Raw genomic sequence first — 20,369 nt, forward strand, 5'->3', positions numbered from 1 at the left:
GAGGTCCGAAAATCAAAAATTACGAAAATATAATTCCTCATTGGAAGCTCAGAATAATAAGAACGTCAGTAAGTTATGTTAACTACACATGTAAAATAATGTCCTTTAGTTTTCTAAAAATCTATATATATATTTTCGTATGGGACAGTATTTTATAAACAATGAATTTTTTTTCAACTTCTCATTGGTACTGAGTATAATATGCCCCTTGGATTTGACAAAATTCGAAATTTTTTTAGGGAAAGTTAAGAGACTCGAAGTAATAGGTCTTTAATCTTTGCAAGGTACTTAAGGACTTTTCTATTCCTAGTCGCATTTTGTTGAGTAATTTTTTGTTTTCAGTAAAGCGCTAGTTTTCAGAATTCTACAAATTTAGGGGAATGTCACGACTTATTTGAACCCAAATCACAGATATTTGTTGTACAAACTGCGAAGAAATAATTTTTGTTCGTTTTAAGTTTGATCTTCAATCTTTGCTTCGATCAGAAAAATCTTTGTTTTCTTAATTAATACGGAAGACTAGATCCAACTTTTTATTCATAGTATCCAATAGGATGGATCTTAATTTTCCATATAAATGGGAACTTGACACTAGGCAATATTTTGGTGGGTGGATTTCAGGGCTACCAATAAGATGGCGGACCATGTCGGGTAATTTTACCCCTAGATTTTGAAAAATGCCTGTTTTGGTATTTTTATGAAAAAAAAATTGAATTAAACAGAAAATTATCTCCCTCCTAGATCTAGAAACTATAGATAAAACTACTATACTGCATTTTTTACCCACAAGGCCTCCGTCACTAGAAAATTGAGCTTCTTTTTTAGATATTTGTATTCCAAAATTAGAATATGCTCTTTAAATTTAGACGAGTTCCTGAAAGGTTAGTCTTGCTCAGGTGCATCTAAAGCCGCAAGGATGTTCACCTGCTCAAACAATAAGTTCAAGGTAGTGTTTACACTCAAGTTTATAAGAGATTTCATACCTGCTTGCAATTGTTAAACGGCTGAACTCAGCCGTAAGAAAGCGATGGTTCAAGCATGACTTTCAAGCAGATAAAAAGAAGACAGATAGACAGCTAATATTAGTCTACCATCATTTTTTTGTTTTTATTATTATTATTATTAGTCTGCAAAAATTCTTGTCTCTCTTCCTACATTTTCGTTAATTCGCACCCTTATGAATTGCATTTTTTTTATAATTTACTGAATTTAATAAATTATTATAGGGAAGCTGAATTCGCTGTGAATAGTTTAAGTGGGGCTCTACCACACAATCTCCACGTGTCGTTTGCCAAGTCTAATAGAGAACCAAGACCAGATTCCTCAAATATTTCAAATTTGCGATATGGAAACAGGCCAGGAAGAACAGCCCAAGAAATACCAGAGGTGACAAGCCCAAAAACTAATTCAAACCAACCGCCAAACCGAAAAAGCTTCCAAAATATGCCATTACCAGTAAGTTTTATCCACTCTTGTTTTTGAAAGTTGTGCTTATGCAATATTGCTCACCCTGGTGTAGCACATATAGATCACGTACATTGACCTTGCCCGTAGTACATTCTTCTCACTTTTTTCAAACAGTGGTCACGCCAGGAATCGAACCTGAGTGAAAGGCAAAGTTTGCTGATAATTATAGCTTGCAATTATCAAATCTTGACTCTTTTTTCTCTCCTCTGTTTTTCTTGTTTTTACACCTTTTTATACCAACCGCCAAACCGACAAAGTTTCCAAAATATGCCATTACCAGTAAGTTTTATCCACTCTTGTTTGGAAAGCTGTGCTTGTTTTTGAAAGCTGTGTTTGTGCAATATTGCCCACCCTGGTGTAGCACATATAGATCACATACATTGATCTTGCCCGTAGTACATTCTCACTTTTTTCAAACAGTGCAAAAAACTCAGTGTTTTATGGTAGACAGTCAGTAGATGGGTCTCAGCCTGAGAGCCATCTTCTGATTTTCTACCGAAAATAGGATTGATATTTCCTTTTTTGTCGGGGGACAGATTGAGAATTTAAAAGATCTGAAGATTAATGGGTAGAAGTGGAAAGAGTGCAAGCATATTGTTTTTCTGCGTAATCGTTTTTTTTTTTTGCGCAATTGTTTTTTTCTGCGGGATTGAGACATGTCAACGGTTTGAAAGTTTTCCTACGCAGCTTACAATGGACGGAATGAAACAAATTGAGAAACTTAATTTCGCTATGTTTTTTAATAACTAATAATAAATCAAACTTAGAGCGAACTGAATTTACAATGGATGGATGCCAGAAACTATTATGAAAGAGCAATTGAAACATAAGAGTTTGTAAATTAAAATGGATGGTAAGTCAAACTTAATCCGAACAGAAATTACTGCAAACAAGATTTGGATTATCGCCCCGTAACCTTCTAAAAACCTTCTACGGTTTAATATAATATTTTAAGATAAAAAATCGCTGAGACTTGCAACAACTAATATCAATAAGTACTAAGTAATCAGTCTATTTTAAATATTTCTTTCTCGTAATCTTTTTATTAATATGCTTTTTTCTTTTTGGATGTTTCGATGAATAAAACCAAACCGTTCAAAATATATATCGTGGCAAATGCAACTCAAGCCGTTGAAGAGTGTTTGAGAGCCGGGGTAGGAGGGAGGATGGAGTTTCGTCATTTTTATTTTTTAACATTACTTTTTTGTTGTGATGTTGTTGATATTATCGCAAATAAGAGATAAGCTGCTCAAACTACAAATTGTTATGAGTAAAGTGTAAGTGGCGCTCTGACCATTAAAAGGTTTAGTGGAGGTAGGTCTGTTTATGTTTGTGGTAATTTCTGTAATAAATTACCACAAACATAGCGGAGCTAGCCCTATTTATGTTCTGTGGTAATTGTGGTAATAATTAGCCTATTTATGATTGTTCGTTTTGAGTTTGCTTGACTATGTATTTTAGTTTCTGTTCGTTACGGCTAAACAGTGCTTAAAACTTATTTTTCGATTCTTAGCTTTTCTCTCTTGCCGGTGACATGGTCAAAGACAAAGTATCAATTAGCGACCTCTCTAGGGGACTTAGTTATCAAGAATCTTCTTTGTTGAAAGTATTTTTTTTTTGTAAATCATTGACAATTTGCAGCATTTAAGGCCCTTGTCCAAGGAGCTGTGAAGGCAATGCCATCCCCGAAGGCGTGTTTATTCGAAATCTTAACTATTGCGCGAAAGCTGTCTCACGGTACAGGAGAGGCCTTATTGCTTTTCAATTACTTATAATTCTTAAAAAAAACTTTAAATATAAAATAAAATGAGCACCTTTCGAAGTTTCTATAACCCTGCCTGCAGCAGAAAGTAGTACAAAGTAGAAGAAATAAAGCAGTACAAAAGTAGAAAACGTGAAAGAAGCAGCACAAACTAGGGAAAAAAGAATAAATTGAAAGCAAGTGGCTCTTTACTTTGCGATAAGCACTGCCTCTGATTCTACTTCATTTAAAATCTTATAACATTGATACCTAAATACTACTACTAACAACTCGCCGCAGCACGAAGCCGCGTGAGGCCAACACAGATACGCACAGCGACTCAAATTCGTCGACGATTTATCATTTGTCCTCAAATACCTCGTGAGAAAATGTGTAATCGAACGTCAGTTCAGCGAGACCCTTCTGGCATCCTTCTCTGAGGACTGTGAATGTTACAAGCTGACACTGAATGCAGATAAATCAATGATCCTCAGGTTTTGCCCCTTAAAACGTAATCTGGAATTCCCGCAAGTCCCTTTCCCTGTTGTTCCATCTGCAAAAATCCTCGGAGTCACATTATCGATGGACTACACATTCACCGAACACGTGGAGAAGGTTATTAAGGCTGGCAATGCATCACTTCAGGCCCTAGTCCTGATGCGCAGGTTTGGCTGCGACACTCAAAGCCTAAAAAATGCCTATATTACATATGTGAGACCTCTACTCGAATACGCCGTCGCTGTCTGGGGACCTTTTGTCCAGAGCACCTACTACCTGTGTGATGACCTTGAATCTTTGCAGAAACGAGCTGTTAACATAATCGTTGGTAATAGAAGTGACGACTACAATAAACTCTTGCAAGAACTGAACCTTGAATATCTCAGCGACAGACGATTATCACTGATCATATCCCTCGGCAAGTCACTGCTATCTTCGCCCCATCACAGACTGATCCTCCCACCCGATGCTCCTGTTAACCAAAGAACCAGATACCAGTTGAAGCTACAACCTCCGGTCTGCAGGACCAACCGCTACAAAAACACGTTTGTCCCCTTTTTCGTAGAAGCATACAACATGACTTAGTGTTATTTGTATTCACGTGTTAGTGTTCTTATAGTGTTATTTGTATTTTTTTTTTCCCCATATTGTTGTAAAGACGACATAAATTAGCCATGGCTACGCTGTTCGATCTTAATAAACCTATGTCTATGTCTATTTCTCCTCCATCCCAATTTATTCAAAGCCTCCCTCTTTCCACCCTCCCAGGAAATGAATGTGTTAAATCGTTATTAGGTAATCTTTGAAGCAATCTGTGTTGTTTCCTGAAGCAGTATTTGATCCGGCGAATCAGTAAATGAATTGCAAATTGATTTTCTATGCATTTTAAGTAAATGAATCTAAAAGTAAGAGAATATTACTGCCTGTTACTTAAGAAAATTAAACCTACTTTTACCTTATTTTGGAATATTATTAAAAGTAAGTTTAAACGTATTGCCTATTAGATTATTGAAACTAAATTGATTGTTTTCAGACATTTAAAACCTCGAGGTTTCAAAACGAGGTAATTGAATAGCGGTATATCAGATACCTTTAAGTACCTGGCGCCATGAATATAGGGAAGAAAAAAAAGACATACATATGTATATAAAATCTTGTAATAAATAACAAATAATTCCTCAGAAGTTTGAGCAGTAGTTTTTCTTAATATTACAATCAAGGCCATATCCAGTAGGGTCACATACTGGGTCTAACCCCCACACCAAAGTTTTTGCCCACTCATAAAAATGTAACATAAATGCATATCAACAAATTTTTATGTGTTTTTAAAGTTTTTTTGTCTCCTCCCCCCTGAAAAAAAAAATCCTGGATATGCCCTTGATGATAATGAACCATTATGGACTACAACACATGTTTGATTCAGTACTTTTGATTTTTTTTTGGGTCACTTCTTCGGCTAGTTACAACAGAGGCTGCTAATCATAATTAAGTCAACAGAAACATATTAATTTACAAATTTAGTCTACCAAGCGGTATTCTACTGTCCTACGGTCTACTGTCTGTGTCACAGTGTTCTGTCACAATTAGTAGTAAAGACCTACTAAGTTCTAACTTTTGTCTACCAAGCCGTATTCTGCTGTCCTTTGACTCGGCAGCTTGGCTATTGTCCAAAAAATGACTATTAGTACACAATACGTAGCCTTATGATTGGATGTCCTTACCCATCAGATGGTTATACTGCATGACCGGAGACATGAAAAAGAACTGTGCCTCCCCCCTCTCTACGGCATACAATGCTGTTTCTTTAATGATATCTGTGTCAAAATTACACTATAAATATCTTAGAAGCCTGCTTTTGTTGAATGTAGGGGTAAGAATTTAATTAGTATCTTATAGTGAAATAATCTTATATTATATCTAAAGTAATTCTATTTATGAAGATACTTTAAAGATTTTTGTTTCTAAAAAAGTATCGTTATAAAACAGAAATTATTTTACAAGGACTTCAGCTTATTTGCTTCTCCTTATATATAGTCGTTTTGGTGTGGAATCAAGGCTTACCTTGTTTTTGTACCAAGTTGGTTCGCGGCTTGGGCTTACCTAGTTTTGCAATGACTTGAACTTGACTAGATTTTGCACAGCGTCTCAAAAATCCTGCCGCTTTGACTTAGCATCTTTTTATACATCTACTAAGCACTTACCTCGTTTTCTCACCTCATCACCGAAATTCTGCAGCTCTGACCTTCTTTTTGAATATAGTCAGCAATTGAGTCGCTTTTGTATTGCGTCGCTGAAATTCTGCTTCTTCGACTTACTTTCCTTTTACATCTAGTCAGGACATAGCATGAGTCAGGACTTGGTTCATTTTTGCACTGAGTCAGTCTGTGGCTTTGACACACCTCGTTCCTGTACTGATCGTGATTCTTTGCGCAATTCTATAATTTTTATTTTATTTATTTTTGTTTTATTTCGTTTGATCGACTTTTTTTTTTCATTTTTTTTTTTTTTTTTTTTACTGATGATAGCTCTGTGAATGTATCTGTAAAAATATTAGCAGCGTTTCTTTGTTTTTACTGGCTGTAAATTTTTCTCGTTTTTTCGCTGCTCATATGTTTTTTCTTGTTGCCGTGTTTAACCAGTATGGCCTCAGAACTTATTTGCGGACTGGCTGTGCAAAAGAATTAAGTTTTAACTCCCTGCAAAAACGAGCTGTGTCCTTACTCGATATAAATATACCGAACTGAGTCCTGGCTCAGAACGAGAGTTGGACAAGTCTCGTTTCAGTTCAAGAAAGAATTGGCTTTGGAATTTGTGCAGTCGAAATTTTATAGTTGAGGGATTTCTCCTTAATCCCAACAAATCACTTGGAAGCAAGAAGTGTAGTATGTTAATCTTTGAGGGTGAGGGGTTGCATACTGCTAATTGGTTTTCGTTTTATTTGTTTCTGATACGTGCAAGGCTGTACTCTGAGGGGGGGGGTTAGGGGGTTTGAACCCCTCCCCCCAGAAATGTTTGTCTGACTAAAAAACGTAACAAGAATGGATATAAACAAATTTTGTATGCGTTTTTGAGGTTTTTATGTGTAACCCCCCCCCCCGAAATTTTTTTCAAGTAAAACCCCCATCCGAAAAAAAGTCCTGGGTACGGCCTTGGATACGTGTTAGGGTCCGAAACTATGTTTTTATGCAAGTGGCGAGACAAGGATACTAAAGAATAATGCAAGGCGTTGACACTGTTTCGCAATTATCAGTAAAGCGGAAGTTACTATCATTCGGTGATAAAACCATAGGCTAAATGACTAAATCTCTTTTTTTATTCAAATCCTTTTTTGTCAAATTAAAGATTTGTAATGTAAAAGATCGCCCCACTTGTCCCTCCCCCCCCCAGTATGGCAAATGCCACCTACAAGTGTTTCACTAGAGGTAATACCCTTGCAAAAGACAAATTACCTGCCAGTCTAAATTCAGGCACTTTTTCATGAGAAAATGACCACTTTGTATCCAGATTCTCTCCAAATTTACACTGATGGCTCGCTAAAAGGCAGCAAATGTTGCTCTGCATCTGTTATCCCAAGTTATTTACTGAATATAAAACCAGACATCCTGATAATGCTTCCATCCTCAAGGCAGAGCTATCGGCCATAAAAGAAGCTTTAAAGGTCGTCAATATTAATCCACCGGCTTCCAAATGAGTAATATTGCTCTCAGACTCCAAAGGTTCCCTTCAGCTCATTGATAATATCCATTGGAGTACCATGGATACAGACCTGAGAACAATCAGAGATCAATTAATCAGTCTCCAAAATAGTGTTATTGGAGTCAAGTTCCAGCATATCCCCAGCCACCAAGGCATTAAATCTAATGAGGTAGCAGACCAGCTAGCTAGTAGCTCCTTGTATAATCCAATCAACCCCAATTTGAAGGCCAAGACCTTCAGAGACATACTCAGAAGAAGAGTTCCTTCAAAAACAAAAATATCCATTCCATCCTTATCTCCATCAAGGGCAGATAATATTCTTTATAGAATCAAAAGCAACTCTCTGATCCTGAGAAAAGAGGAGTTTACTTGGCATAAACGAGTCGATCCATATTGCAGACTTTGCTACTCTATTCCAGAACCCATGGACCACCTGATTTTTGAATGTCAATGCATCCAGCAGTAAGTAATAAATATTAGGAGAATCTTCAGTGAGGCAAACCTCCAGTCTGAAATCTCCGTGTTGCTGCTCTCAAGCCTACCAACTAACACTGAAAGACTTCTATACAAAAGTATTTTCGGTTTCCTAAGTTATAATAATATCTGCGAGTAGATCACACAGATGGTAGCAAGACTTATTCCTGACCCATCGTCACTTGTAGATTGAAAATCGTCGTGAAGCCAAAAGGAGACCCAAGTGGACTCCAGAAGGCTTGGCATTCCAAAAAGATTGCATCGCAAGTAACTATTAATTATTCTTATGTTTGGCCATCAATTGAAGACGCGTGTCCTGTTTGATATCCGTGTCTGATATCCGTGTCTCACCAAAGATCGAACATTTAAAATTAAGAATAATCAAAACTAGCGCTGAAATTTATTCTTGGTATTTTCTTTACTATACATGAAAATGGTATAAATCAACTTCATCTGACTTCCTCGGAATTTAGCTGACACAAAATTATCATGAACTTTGGATTGAAACGCCTACTGTGTGACTTTCGCTGTCGGAATTTTACTTCTTACGAGCACTACTTGGCAACTTTTACTTTGACAACAGAAAGATACCTTAGCTTCCTTTTGCACTATTTTATTTGTGATTTTGACCATTGACTGTTTTGTTGACATTTTCCATACATCTTACTGTATTGATCTTGGCAACTTTTACTTCGGCAACAGAAAGATACCGTAACAACACCCTTTTATGTTATCTTATTGTTATTTAAACATTGAATTTTGGTTGGTATTTTCCATATACCTTACAAATGTTGATCTTGAAATAACACTTGGTACTTTGTATTTTTGTTGACATGCTTATGTTTGCCTAAAGCTACTGTAGTGAATAAATATATTCTGTTTATTCTTTTTTTTGTATAATTGTTTATTTTTACGATTATTTTTAGAATTAAGGAAATCCTATATTGTGATCATATCAATGCCTAACGATTATATATACTTTGCTTGTGACAATAACGTATTTTGGTACACCAACTTCCCCCCCCCCCCCAATATATATATTTATTTATTTATTTGTAAATATAACTTTTTTCGTAATTTAGTCCTTTTTTTGTTCTTTGTTTTTTTTCTGTTGTAGACTGTATTCCTGAATAGAAAACCCAAATATCTCTCGGAAACAGTCTTTTATATAAAAATGACTAAAAAATGAGAAGCTTAAGTGGTTAAATAAAATAAAAACTACTAAAGGAAATTTCCTCAGAAACGGCTGAAGAATATAATAGGAGCCATCTTAGACGACTAAAGTCCTCGCTCTTCTGTTGTCTATGGGTACCTATTCTTCTCATCAAATTCATCAATTATTGTTTACATTCCCCCATTTGGTTCTAGATTGAGGCCTTATCCAGAGGGGGAGATTAGGGGGTTTAATCGAATGTGCAAATATGCAAATCAAGCTTGAAACGAACAAAAATCACCACAAACAAGAGTTTGGGTATGACCTCCTTCTACCTGTAAAAGTCTAAAACCTACTGCGTCATATTTCCATTCAAATGAACCCTCTTTGAAGTTTATACGAGCATACCTTCCATAAGAACCATTTATGCCCTCAGAGCAATACTTACAACGCCTGCCCCGGCCCTGGGGGGGGGGGGTGTGTCGACACAGGAGTTTTTCTTATCTGACCTTTGAACTATTTTTAACGAAATGACCATACGTAAAGGAGTTTTTGTTATATGATCTTTGAACTATTTTTAACAAAATGGCTACCTCAAATTTATTATCAAATGTATTGGGGCAAAATGGGGTTGGGAGGCTAGTTGCCCTCTGATCACTTTTGACTCTTAAAAAGGGCACTAGAACTCTCGATTTCCAATCGAATGAGCCCCCTTAGAAGTTTATGCGACGACCCCTTCTATATGAAGTGCCTCTGGGAAAAAAAATAAATGGAGTATAGGGGGAGGCTAGCTGCCTTCCAATCACTTTTGACTCTTAAAAAGTGAATTACAACTTTTAATTTCCAATCAAATGAGCCCTCTAGGAAGTTTATACGAGCATCCCTTCCATAACCACCAATATATGCCCCCAGGGTATAACTTAAAACGCCTACCCTCGGGCCCTGGGGGGCTGTGTCGACACCGGAGTTTTTTGTTATCAGAACTTTGAACTATTTTAAAAAAAAATATCTATATCAAAATTTTTCGATTTCCAATCAAATGACCCCTCTCCGAATTTTATACGAGCATCCCTTCCATAAGAACTATATATGCCCCTAGAGCATGACTCATAACAGAATTTTTCTTATCTGACCTTTGAACTATTTTTAATGAAATGGCTATTATAAAAATTTCATCAGATGGTCTTGGGGAAAAAAGGGGTGTGGGGGGTGCTAATTGCCCTCGGATATCTTTTGACTCTTAAAAAATTGAACTAGAACTTTCAGTTTCCAATCAAATGAGCCCCCTCTGAAGTTTATACGAGCATCCCTTTCATAAGAACCATATACGCCCCCAGGACAACACTTACAACGCCTATCCCCTGGGATCTGGGGGGGGGCGTTTTTTTTTTATCTAATTTTTGAGCAATTTCTAAAACACTGGCTATCTCAAAGTTTGTAGCGGACGGGATTGAGGAAAAAAGAGCGTGGGGGCTAGTTTAACTCTCTTGACTCTTAAAAAGTGAACTAGAACTTTCAATTTCCAATCAAATGAGCCCTCTGTGAAGTTTATACGAGCATCCCTTTCATAAGAACCATACATGCCCTTAGGGCATAGCTTAGAACGCCTTCCCCTGTGCCCTGGGGGGTTCTATTGACACTGGATTTTTTCTTATCTGACCTTTGAACTATTTTTAACAAGATGTCTTCAAAATTTTCATCAGATGGGTTTTGAAAAAGAAGGCGTGGGGGGGGGGGGCTAGCTGCCCTCGGATGTCTATTGACTATTAGAAAGGAAGCTTGAACTTTCAATATCCAATCAAATGAGCCCACTCAAGTTTATACGAGCATCCCTTTCATATGAACAGTATATGCCCCAGGGCATAACTTACAACGCCTGCCCCCGGGCCCTGGGAGGGTGTGACGACACCTGAGTTTTTGTTATCTGACTTTTGAGCAATTTTTAACTTAATGGCTGTCTCAAAAGTTTTTATTGGATGTATTTGGGGAAAAAGGGGCGTGGGGGAGCTAGTTGCCCTCCAATCTCTTTTGACTCTAAAAAACTATACTAGAACTTTCAATTTCCAATCAAATGAGCCATCTCTGAATTTTTTAAGAGCATTCCTTCAATAAGAACCATATATTCCCCCAGGGCATAACTTCCCTCGCCTGGAGCCTGGGCCTTTGGGCCCTGGGGGGCTGTGTTGACCCCTGAGTTTTCGTTATATGGTCTTTGAACTATTAAAAAAAAGCTATCTAAAAGTTTTTATTGGATGGGTTTCAATTTCCAATCAAATGAACCCTCTTTGAAGTTAATACGAGCATCCCTTCCATAAGACCCATATATGCCCCCAGGGCATTACTTGCAACGCCTGCCCCCGGGCCTTGGGGGGTTGTGTCGACATCAGAATTTATTTTATATGATCTTTGAGCTATTTTTAACAAAATAGCTATCTTAAAATTTTTTATTTGATGCATTTGGGGAAATAGGGTTTGGGGGGGGGGGGAGCTGGTTACCCTCCAATATCTTTTGATACTTAAAATGTGAACTAGAACTTTCAATTTCCAATCAAATGAGCCCTCTGAAGTTTATACGAGCATTCCTTCCGTAAGAACCATATATGCACCCAGGGCATAACTTATGACCCTTGCCCCTGGAGACCGTGGGGGGAGTGTCCTGCTCAAACATATAATTTCCGGAACTTTCAACTACGTTAAACAAAATGGCTATATCAAAATTTTGAAAATGGTTGGGAAACCATTTTATGTGTTTGGGAAAAGGGCACTAGCCATCTCAATTTTCAATCAAATGAACCCTTTTTGAAGTTTCTACGACAACGCTTTCTATAAAAAAACCTTATATGCCCCCAGGGTATAACTTACAACCCTTGCCCTGAGGAATGTGGGGGGGGGGTTTCATCCTCATTGACGTACTTTCCAGAACTTTCAACTATGTTGAACAAAATGGCTATCTCAAAATTTTGATTGGATGTGTTTGGGGAAAAGGTGGGCGTGAGAGAGGGGTTAGTTGCCCTCCAATCACTTTCGACTATTAAAAAGGGCACTAGCCCTTTGAATTTCCAATCGAATGAGCCTTTTTGGACGTTTCTACGACAATGCTTTCTATAAAAACTTTAGGCCTATATGCCCCCAGGGCATAACTTACAACCCTTGCCCTGAGGGCTGTGGGAGTGCCCTCCTCAAAAACATAACTTCTATTTGGAAATCAACTACACTGAACAAAATGGCTATCTCAAAATTTTGGTTGGATGTGTTTCGGGAAATGGTGGATGTGGAAGGGGTGTCAGTTGCCTTAGAATCACTTTTGATTATTAAAATGGGAACTAACCATTTAAATTTCCAATCGAATGAGCCCTTTCTGAAGTTTCTACGACAACGTTGTCAATACAAAACCTTATATGCCCCCAGGGCATAACTTACAACCCTTGCCCTGAGGGCTGTGGAGAGTTGTCATCCTCAAAGACCTAATTTCCAGAAGTTGAAACTACGTTTATTAAAATGGCTATCTCGAAATTTTGATTGGATATGTTTGGGGGAAAGGTGGGCGTGAGAGGGGGGTTAGTTGCCCTCCAATCACTTTCGACTATTTAAAAGGGCACTAGCCCTTTGAATTTCCAATCGAATGAGCCTTTTTTGAAGTTTCTATGACAACGTTTTCTATAAACACCTTATATGCCCCCAGGGCATAACTTACAACCCTTGCCCTGAGGGCTGTGAGGGAGTTGTCATCTTCAAAGACCTAATTTCCAGAACTTTCAACTACGTTAAACAAAATTGGTATCTCAAAATTTTAATTGGATGTGTTTGGGGAAATGGTGGGTTTGAGAGGGGGGTTAGTTGCCCTTCAATCACTTTCGACTATTAAAAAGGGCACTAGCCCTTTCCATTTCCAGTCAAATGAGCCCTTTTGAAGTTTCTACGACAAATCTTTTTATAAAAGCCTTATATGCCCCCAGGGCATAAATTACAACCTCTGCCCTGAGGGGGAGGGGAGGGTTGTCATCCTCAAAGACCTAATTTCCAGAACTTTCAACTACGTTGAACAAAATGAATATCTCAGAATTTTGATTGGATGTGTTTGGGAAAATGGTGGGCGTGAGAGGGGGGTTAGTTGCTCTTCAATCACTTTCAACTATTAAAAAGGGCTTTACCCGTTTAAATTTCAAATCGAATGAGTCCTTTTTTAAAGTGTCTGCGACAACTCTTTCTATAAAAAACCTTATATGCCCCCAGGGCATAACTTACAACCCTTGCCCTGAGGGCTGTGGGGAGGAGAGTCGTCATCCTCAAAGACCTAATTTCCAGAACTTTCAACTACGTTGAACAAAATGAATATCCCACAATTTTTATTGGATGTTTTTGGAAAAATGGTGGGCGTGAGAGGGGGGTTAGTGGCTTTTCAATCGCTTTCGACTATTAAAAAGGCTTTACCCGTTTAAATTTCAAATCGAACGAGCCCTTTTTGAAGTTTCTACGACAACTCTTTTCATAAAAACCTCATTTGCCCCCAGGGCATAACTTACAACCCTTGTCCTGAGGGCTGTGGGGGGGGGGGGTTTGTCATCCACAAAGACATAGTTTCTAGAACTTTCAACTACGTAGAAAAAAAGGCTATCTAAAAATTTTGATTGTATGTGTTTCGGGAAATGATGGGAGTGATAGACGGGTTAATTGTCCTCTAATTATTGTCGACTATCAAAAAGGGCCATTGCCATTTAAATTTCAAATCGAATGAGCACTTTTTGAAATCTCTACTACAGCTTGTTCTATAAAAACCTTAAATACCCCCAGGGTATAACTTACAACCCTTGCCCTGAGGGCTGTGGGGTTTGTCATCGTTAAAGACCTAATTTCAAAAACTTTCAACTATGTTGAACAAAATGGCTATCTAAAAATTTTCATTGGATGTTTTTGGGGAAATAGTGGGCGTGAGAATAGTGGGGTTAGTTGTCCTCTTATCACTTTCGGCAATTAAAAAGGGCACTAGCCCGTTGAATTTCCAGTCGAATGCACCGTTTTCAAGTTTCTACGACAAAGCTTTCAATAAAACCTTATATGCCCCCAGGCCATTACTTGTAACCCTTGCCCTGAGGGGTCTAAGGGGGAGGGATAGTCACCCTTAAAGACCTAATTTTCCAGAACTTACAACTACTTTGAAAAAAATGGCTATCTTAAAATTTTGATTGGATGTGTTTGGATAAAAGGTCGGCGTAGAGAGGGGGGTTAGTTGTCCTCCAATCACTTTCGACTATTAAATATGGCACTAGCCCTTTGAATTTTTAATCGAATGAGTCCTTTTTCAAGTTTCTACGACAAAGCTTTCAATGAAAACCTTATATGCCCCAGGGCATAACTTATAACCCTTGCCCTGAAGACTATGGGGTGAGTGTCCTGCTCAAAGGTGTAATCTCTAGAACTTTCAACTACGTTGAATAAAATGGCTATCTCAAAATTTTGATTGGATGTGTTAGGGGAAATGCTGGGCGTGGAAGGGGTTTTAGTTGCCTTCCAATCACTTTTGATTATTAAAAAGGGCACTAGACATTTCAATTTTCAATCAAATGAACCCTTTTTGAAGTTTCTACGACAACGCTTTCTATAAAAATCTTATATGCCCCCAGGGTATAACTTACAACCCTTGCCCTGAGGAATGTGGGGGGGGGGGGTTCATCCTCATTGACGTAATTTCCAGAACTTTAAACTACGTTGAGCAAAATGGCTATCTCAAAATTTTGATTGGATGTGTTTGGGGAAATGGTGGGCGGGAGAGGGAGGCTAGTTACCCTCCGATCACTTTCGACTATTAAAAAGGGCACTAGCCCTTCGAATTTCCAATCGAATGAGCCTTTTTGGAAGTTAAAAACTTTAGGCCTATATGCCCCCAGGGCATAACTCACAACGCTTGCCCTGAGGGCTGTGGGAGTGACCTCCTCAAAAACATAACTTCTATTGGGAAATCAACTACAATGAACAAAATGGCTATCTCAAAATTTTGGTTGGATGTGTTTCGGGAAATGGTGGGCGTGGAAGGGGTGTTAGTTGCCTTCCGATCACTTTCGACTATTAAAAAGGGCACAATCCATTCCAATTTCCAATTGAATGAGCTCTTTTCAAAGTGCCCTTCTTTACGACAACTTCTTCGATACAAAGTGCACTGGCCTAAAGGAAAAAAAAATATTAAATAATACATTGTGCCAACATCGTTCTTATATGCCCCCAGGGCATAACTTTAAACCCTTCTCCTGCGGGCTTTGGGGGAGTGTCCTCCTCAAAAACATAATTTCTATCTGGAAATCAACTACTCTGAACAAAATGGCTATCTCAAAATTTTAATTGGATGTGTTTGGGGAAATGGTGGGCATGGAAGAGGTGTTAGTTGCCTTCCTATCACTTTCGACTATTAAAAATGGTACTAGCCGTTCCAATTTCCAATCGAGTGAGCCCTTTTCGAAGTTTCTACGACAACTTCTTCGATGCGACGTGCCCTGGTATGGAAAAAAAAAAAAAAAATAAAACTACGTTGTGCCAACATCGTTCTTTACTTAGGCAGCGCGATTACGCTGCGTATGATTACCGAGCCGAGATCCCACTGTTCCACCATAGGACTAGCTTAACGCTATTGTAGTGAATAAGTATATTATGTTCTATTGTAATTCTTTTATTTAACTCTTTAATATACTACATTTTAATCTTTAATTCTTTTAATTTACTTTTGTTTTTGTAATTCTTTTTATAGACTAAAGGAAATCCTGCGTGCCACTTTTATCCGTGTCCTAATGATGCTCTTTTTAAATGTTCCGCTTGTGGGGCTGACTACTGCAGGGAGTTTTGTCGCAATCTAGATTGGCAGAGGCACCAAGAAGAAGATTGTATGCCAAAACCGTAAGTCCCTTTTTAATTTTGATCCGTTTCATTCAGGAAGTTAATTTTATAGCTTGAAACACTGCTTCCCAGTGCATTAAGATAACATCAATTTTAGTACGGATGCTCTCTTTCTGAAATTTTGTAATACAAACCACATGAGCAAAATCAATTGGGTCAGTCAGCAGGATCCTTCTATGAAGATTACCTACAAAGCAAGTAAAACCCCCACCGGAAAAAAAAAATCCTGGGTACGGCCTTGACCTAGGAACTAATGAAACTTATATCATAACTAAGCAAAAAAAGGCACGAAAAACAGTATAAAAAATAAGTCCCTTATAATTTTGAACTGTAGTCAGGGAGTTTAACTTAAGGGTATGTTATGTTTCCCAATCCATTAAGATGAGGCCAATTTTATTATTTTTCGGTATTTTCGGTATTTTTCGGCTACTTTTTCGGTATTTAAATTTTGGAATGTCAAAAGTTAAATATTGTGACACATAACGTAAGGAAAAGCTATTAGACTAATCAGCAGGACCAATCTAAGAAGATTCCCTATAAACCAAAAACTGAGGCACTAATGAAGTTTAAGATTGCCTCTAAGTGAAAAAAAGCACAAACAACAAAATATAGTATTTCCCAGCACCATGGCTCCGGTGTCCCCCTCTCTGTGGAAAATCACCGGTTTCGCGACTCGGGCCAATAGTAACCAAGTCTCTAAGAAAAGGAATTTTGGTAACAAAGCATTAAAAGGATTGTTTTTTTTTTATACTGATTCCAAAAATAAAGTGATGATTTTTCTAAGATCTTTCTGTTGGTTACTCTGAAACTCTGTAAGTTTTTGGACGGTATCACATGTTTGTCATTGTTGTCACTTGTGAAATAAATAGAGTTGTGAAAATAAATGAACAAAATCATTTGGCAACGCTTTTTGTGTGTGAACATTCAAACATTAACAATCTGTAGAATACCAAAGACAACTGCACCTTCAAAAACAGCTGTACCTTCTTAAGCTGTTTGTTTCCATGCGTTTTTGGCTCATTTTGTGGATTTTTCTTCTTTTTTTGTCTTTTTTTTTTGCTGTCTATAACAGAAAAAACAGAATAACTGCATATTAGGGTGTTTTTTATTAAAAATAAAATTCCCAATTTTCCGATTTTTCTTATTTGCTAATGTATATAGGCCTCGGAGCTCAGGTAGCTTGGTGCTGCAGATAGTTGTCAGTAGTAGTATTGTAAGATTTTGTGAGTTTCTATTTGACAATTTGAGACAATTAGATTGGAATTTCACTGTCCTTGGTACTTCAAATTTAATGAAAATATGTTTTTTATTTATAAATTCTAGTAAAACATCTAGTTTTACTAGTGTAGCATTCCACTAATTTTCATTAATGTTGTTTCTTCTACGTCCATTCCTGTTAAATGAACGGGAAATCAAATGATGAGACATAATTTCAAATTAACTGGTTTGTATCATCAATAAACTTAAATAAATTTTATACGCAACAACATTTTGCAACTTACAGATTCTGTCCACTGAGTACCATGAATTTTATTTGTAGGAAAACCTGTGTGACATTTTTATTTAAACTTACATAGGCGCCCATAAGCTGAATTCCAGGGGGGGGGGGGGGGCAAACCCCGTCTAATTGGCACTTTTAATGCTATATGAAAGAAATCTCAGAGCAAAAATATAAAAATAAGGTAGCATCATTCAGCCGGGGGGGCAGATGCCCCCCTGCCCCCTTCTTATGGGCGCCCATGTAAACTTATCAGCATTATTTATACCCTTTGCTTGAATACACATTGGGGACCGCAAGTAAACTACCTCAACGATGAAATTAAAACAGTGCAAAAAAGAGCCTTTAAAATCATCCTAGGAACCTATGTCAAACCTATGTCACCACAAACCAAACCTATGTCACTTACGAATCTGCCCTCGCAGCTCTACGAATCCCAACCTTTAAAGAACGCTGGTACCATATGTTAGTTTGGACACTTCGGGCTTTCGAGTGATAAACACCGTTTACTACAGCCCCTCGTCGCTGCAGTCAACCGAAACACACTCTTGAAGAACAAGCTTGAACCAGTGCACTGCAGAACTAATCATCTCAGGAATTCATTCATTCCTTTTTTTTACTAGTTGGATAAATCGTACTTAGTGTTTAATATGTTGCAAAAGGTAGCATAAATTAATTGCGGCACTAGCCGTAACTACAATAACTGTTTTTGTTAAATAATTATTGATACTTGATTATGAGCCTTGTATGAATTATATGTTATATTCAGTCAAACAATAAATTTATTACCAGAAAAACAAATGCTGTAAACGCAGAAAGAATAAAAATAAAGTATAAAAATGAAAAAAAAGCATTCAGAGTATATAAAAAAGAAAAGAAAAATTGACGAAAGAGGAACAAAACCTTCTAATCGCAAGAACCTCAAAAAGAAACACACTTACAAAAAAAAGAAAAATCATCCTCGGGTAACAATTTACAGAAAGGCACTAAAAAGCTATTTGTCAGATCCAACGATTTTTCATATCGCGATATAAGTTCCGCGGTGGCTATGGCAAGCTCTACGACCTAAACAAAGAAACTAGGTATCGGTTTCTTGCCCAAAGAGGTATTCCAAGTAAGAACTAGGCATGCCAAAAATGCAAAGATCCCAGCGTCCTCTTATCTGAGGTAGTAAATGCATTCGAAAAAGGTGACAGAGCAAGCAGATGGGGCATAGCAAATGCATTGTCGATTTTTGATAGTATACTTCTTTTATATCGAGTAATTATGCTGCCGTAAGTTTAATTCATAATTGTATTATCAAATATGTGATGGTTTGTTACAGCTCAGTCATGGAGGTGCCTGCCTAGTTAGTAGGGGGCCTTGGACTGGACTTCCACTGATGGTAGGTTTTTTACAGCAAATTTCTATCATGTATTTGGTTGTATATCTTCTAATTGTTATGATTTTACTAGATTTTCCGTATTTTAAGGCAATCCACTCATACTACTACTGCTACTACTAACAACACAACGCGGTGCTAAGCCGCCAGAGGTCATCACAGCTGCCCACGCTTCTCCCATCCCAATCTATTCAAAGCCTCCTTTTTAACACCCTCCAAAGAAGTTTTCATTTCCCTTAAATCTTTCTTTACGACATCCTCCAACCCAAACCGAGGACGACTTGCTTTCTGTTTGGCTCTATTTGACTGTTGGCTGAAAAGGACAATATATCCTTCAAGTCCAGATTGACTACCCCCTCTCAATTTAATGACATGCCAGAATAATATTTTACTATTATGCTGCATCTTCCAGATCCTCGTTAATTGTAACTCCTCCTAGATCCTCCAGATCCTCTTAACTCCTCCTTAGTTCATATTTTAATGTTTTCTAAATTTTCTTTAAATTTCTCTTATTTTCATATGATCTGTCACTCAGATAATTCTTTTACAAGCCCCTTCTTCTATCTATTGAACATGAATCATTTTCAGTTATATTCCTAGCTGTCAATCTTCTGCATCTTTACTTTAAATTCTCCAGTATAGTATTCAACTGTTCCTGGAAATTTTTTTTCTCAAATTCACATCCTGGAGTCTATCAACATCATAGCCTTCCGGAAGGTAGTTGCCCTTATCCTCTTTATCATTTTCTATTTCTAAGGAGTCAATATCTTTTTCTAGGTCCCTGGTGCCCAGACATGCTTTTCTTAATGACCGTGGAGAGAGATCTGCACAAAATGAAGTGCAAATTCAGCAGCAGAGAGTCATTGGAGAAAGTAATAATTTATTCAGGAATGAAGAATCTCCCAGGTCAAGACCTAGAGTCCCTTTTAGTCACAACAATCGTCAGCAAACAAATGAGTATCGGTTGACTAATGGGGACGCCACGTCTTCCCGGTTTCAAAATACCAGTCCTTGTAGAGATGATAACATCAGAGCTAGAAGTAAGAGCCGTACCAGGACTGATTATCCTAATTCTGAGAGTAGTGTTGATTTTAAAGGAAGGGGAGAAGGTGGGACTCATCCACGTGGAAATGATAGCAGCTTTAGAGGAAGAGGTGGCTTTCACCGACAGGATGCAAGGAATGGTATTATGTCCAATAATGCTGAAAATGCGACAAACAACTTTACGCAAGGGAATTTAGATGAGAAACATATTTTTTCCCAAACTGGAAAAAAAGAGGTCACAAGCAACATGCGCCTTGAGGAACAGGTATTTAATACTTTGGTTGTTTTATTCTCTATTTAACTTTCTGAATTTAGGCTTTTTGAGAAATAGCAATATTGAATGGAATAAGGAACTGCTGGATATTTACCGTTATGTCAGGGGACGCTATGTCAGATGTGACAATCCATTGTAGTGTTATGTAGCGTTGTAGCGTTATGTATGATGTCACAATCCATGGTAGCGTAATGTAGTATTGTAGCGTTATGTCAGATGTCACAATTCATGGTAGCGTTATGTCAGATGTCACAAGTCATG

General features: G+C 37.7%; 1 protein-coding gene across 1 annotated transcript in view; it reads left to right on the forward strand.

Annotated features, from left to right (window-relative positions):
• LOC148940956 (uncharacterized) overlaps nt 1-20,369 on the forward strand; it is a 140,481-nt gene that overhangs the window by 44,283 nt on the left and 75,829 nt on the right. The window contains exons 5-7 of the mRNA XM_089104763.1: nt 1,227-1,455; nt 15,766-15,911; nt 19,568-20,099. Coding sequence (XP_088960889.1) covers nt 1,227-1,455; nt 15,766-15,911; nt 19,568-20,099 — 907 coding nt within the window. The remainder of the gene's footprint in view (nt 1-1,226; nt 1,456-15,765; nt 15,912-19,567; nt 20,100-20,369) is intronic.

This window comes from Artemia sp. Qi Xiang Cuo, chromosome 19, assembly GCF_049724085.1.
Source record: "Artemia sp. Qi Xiang Cuo chromosome 19, ASM4972408v1, whole genome shotgun sequence".
NCBI classification, from domain to species: Eukaryota; Metazoa; Arthropoda; class Branchiopoda; order Anostraca; family Artemiidae; genus Artemia; species Artemia sp. Qi Xiang Cuo.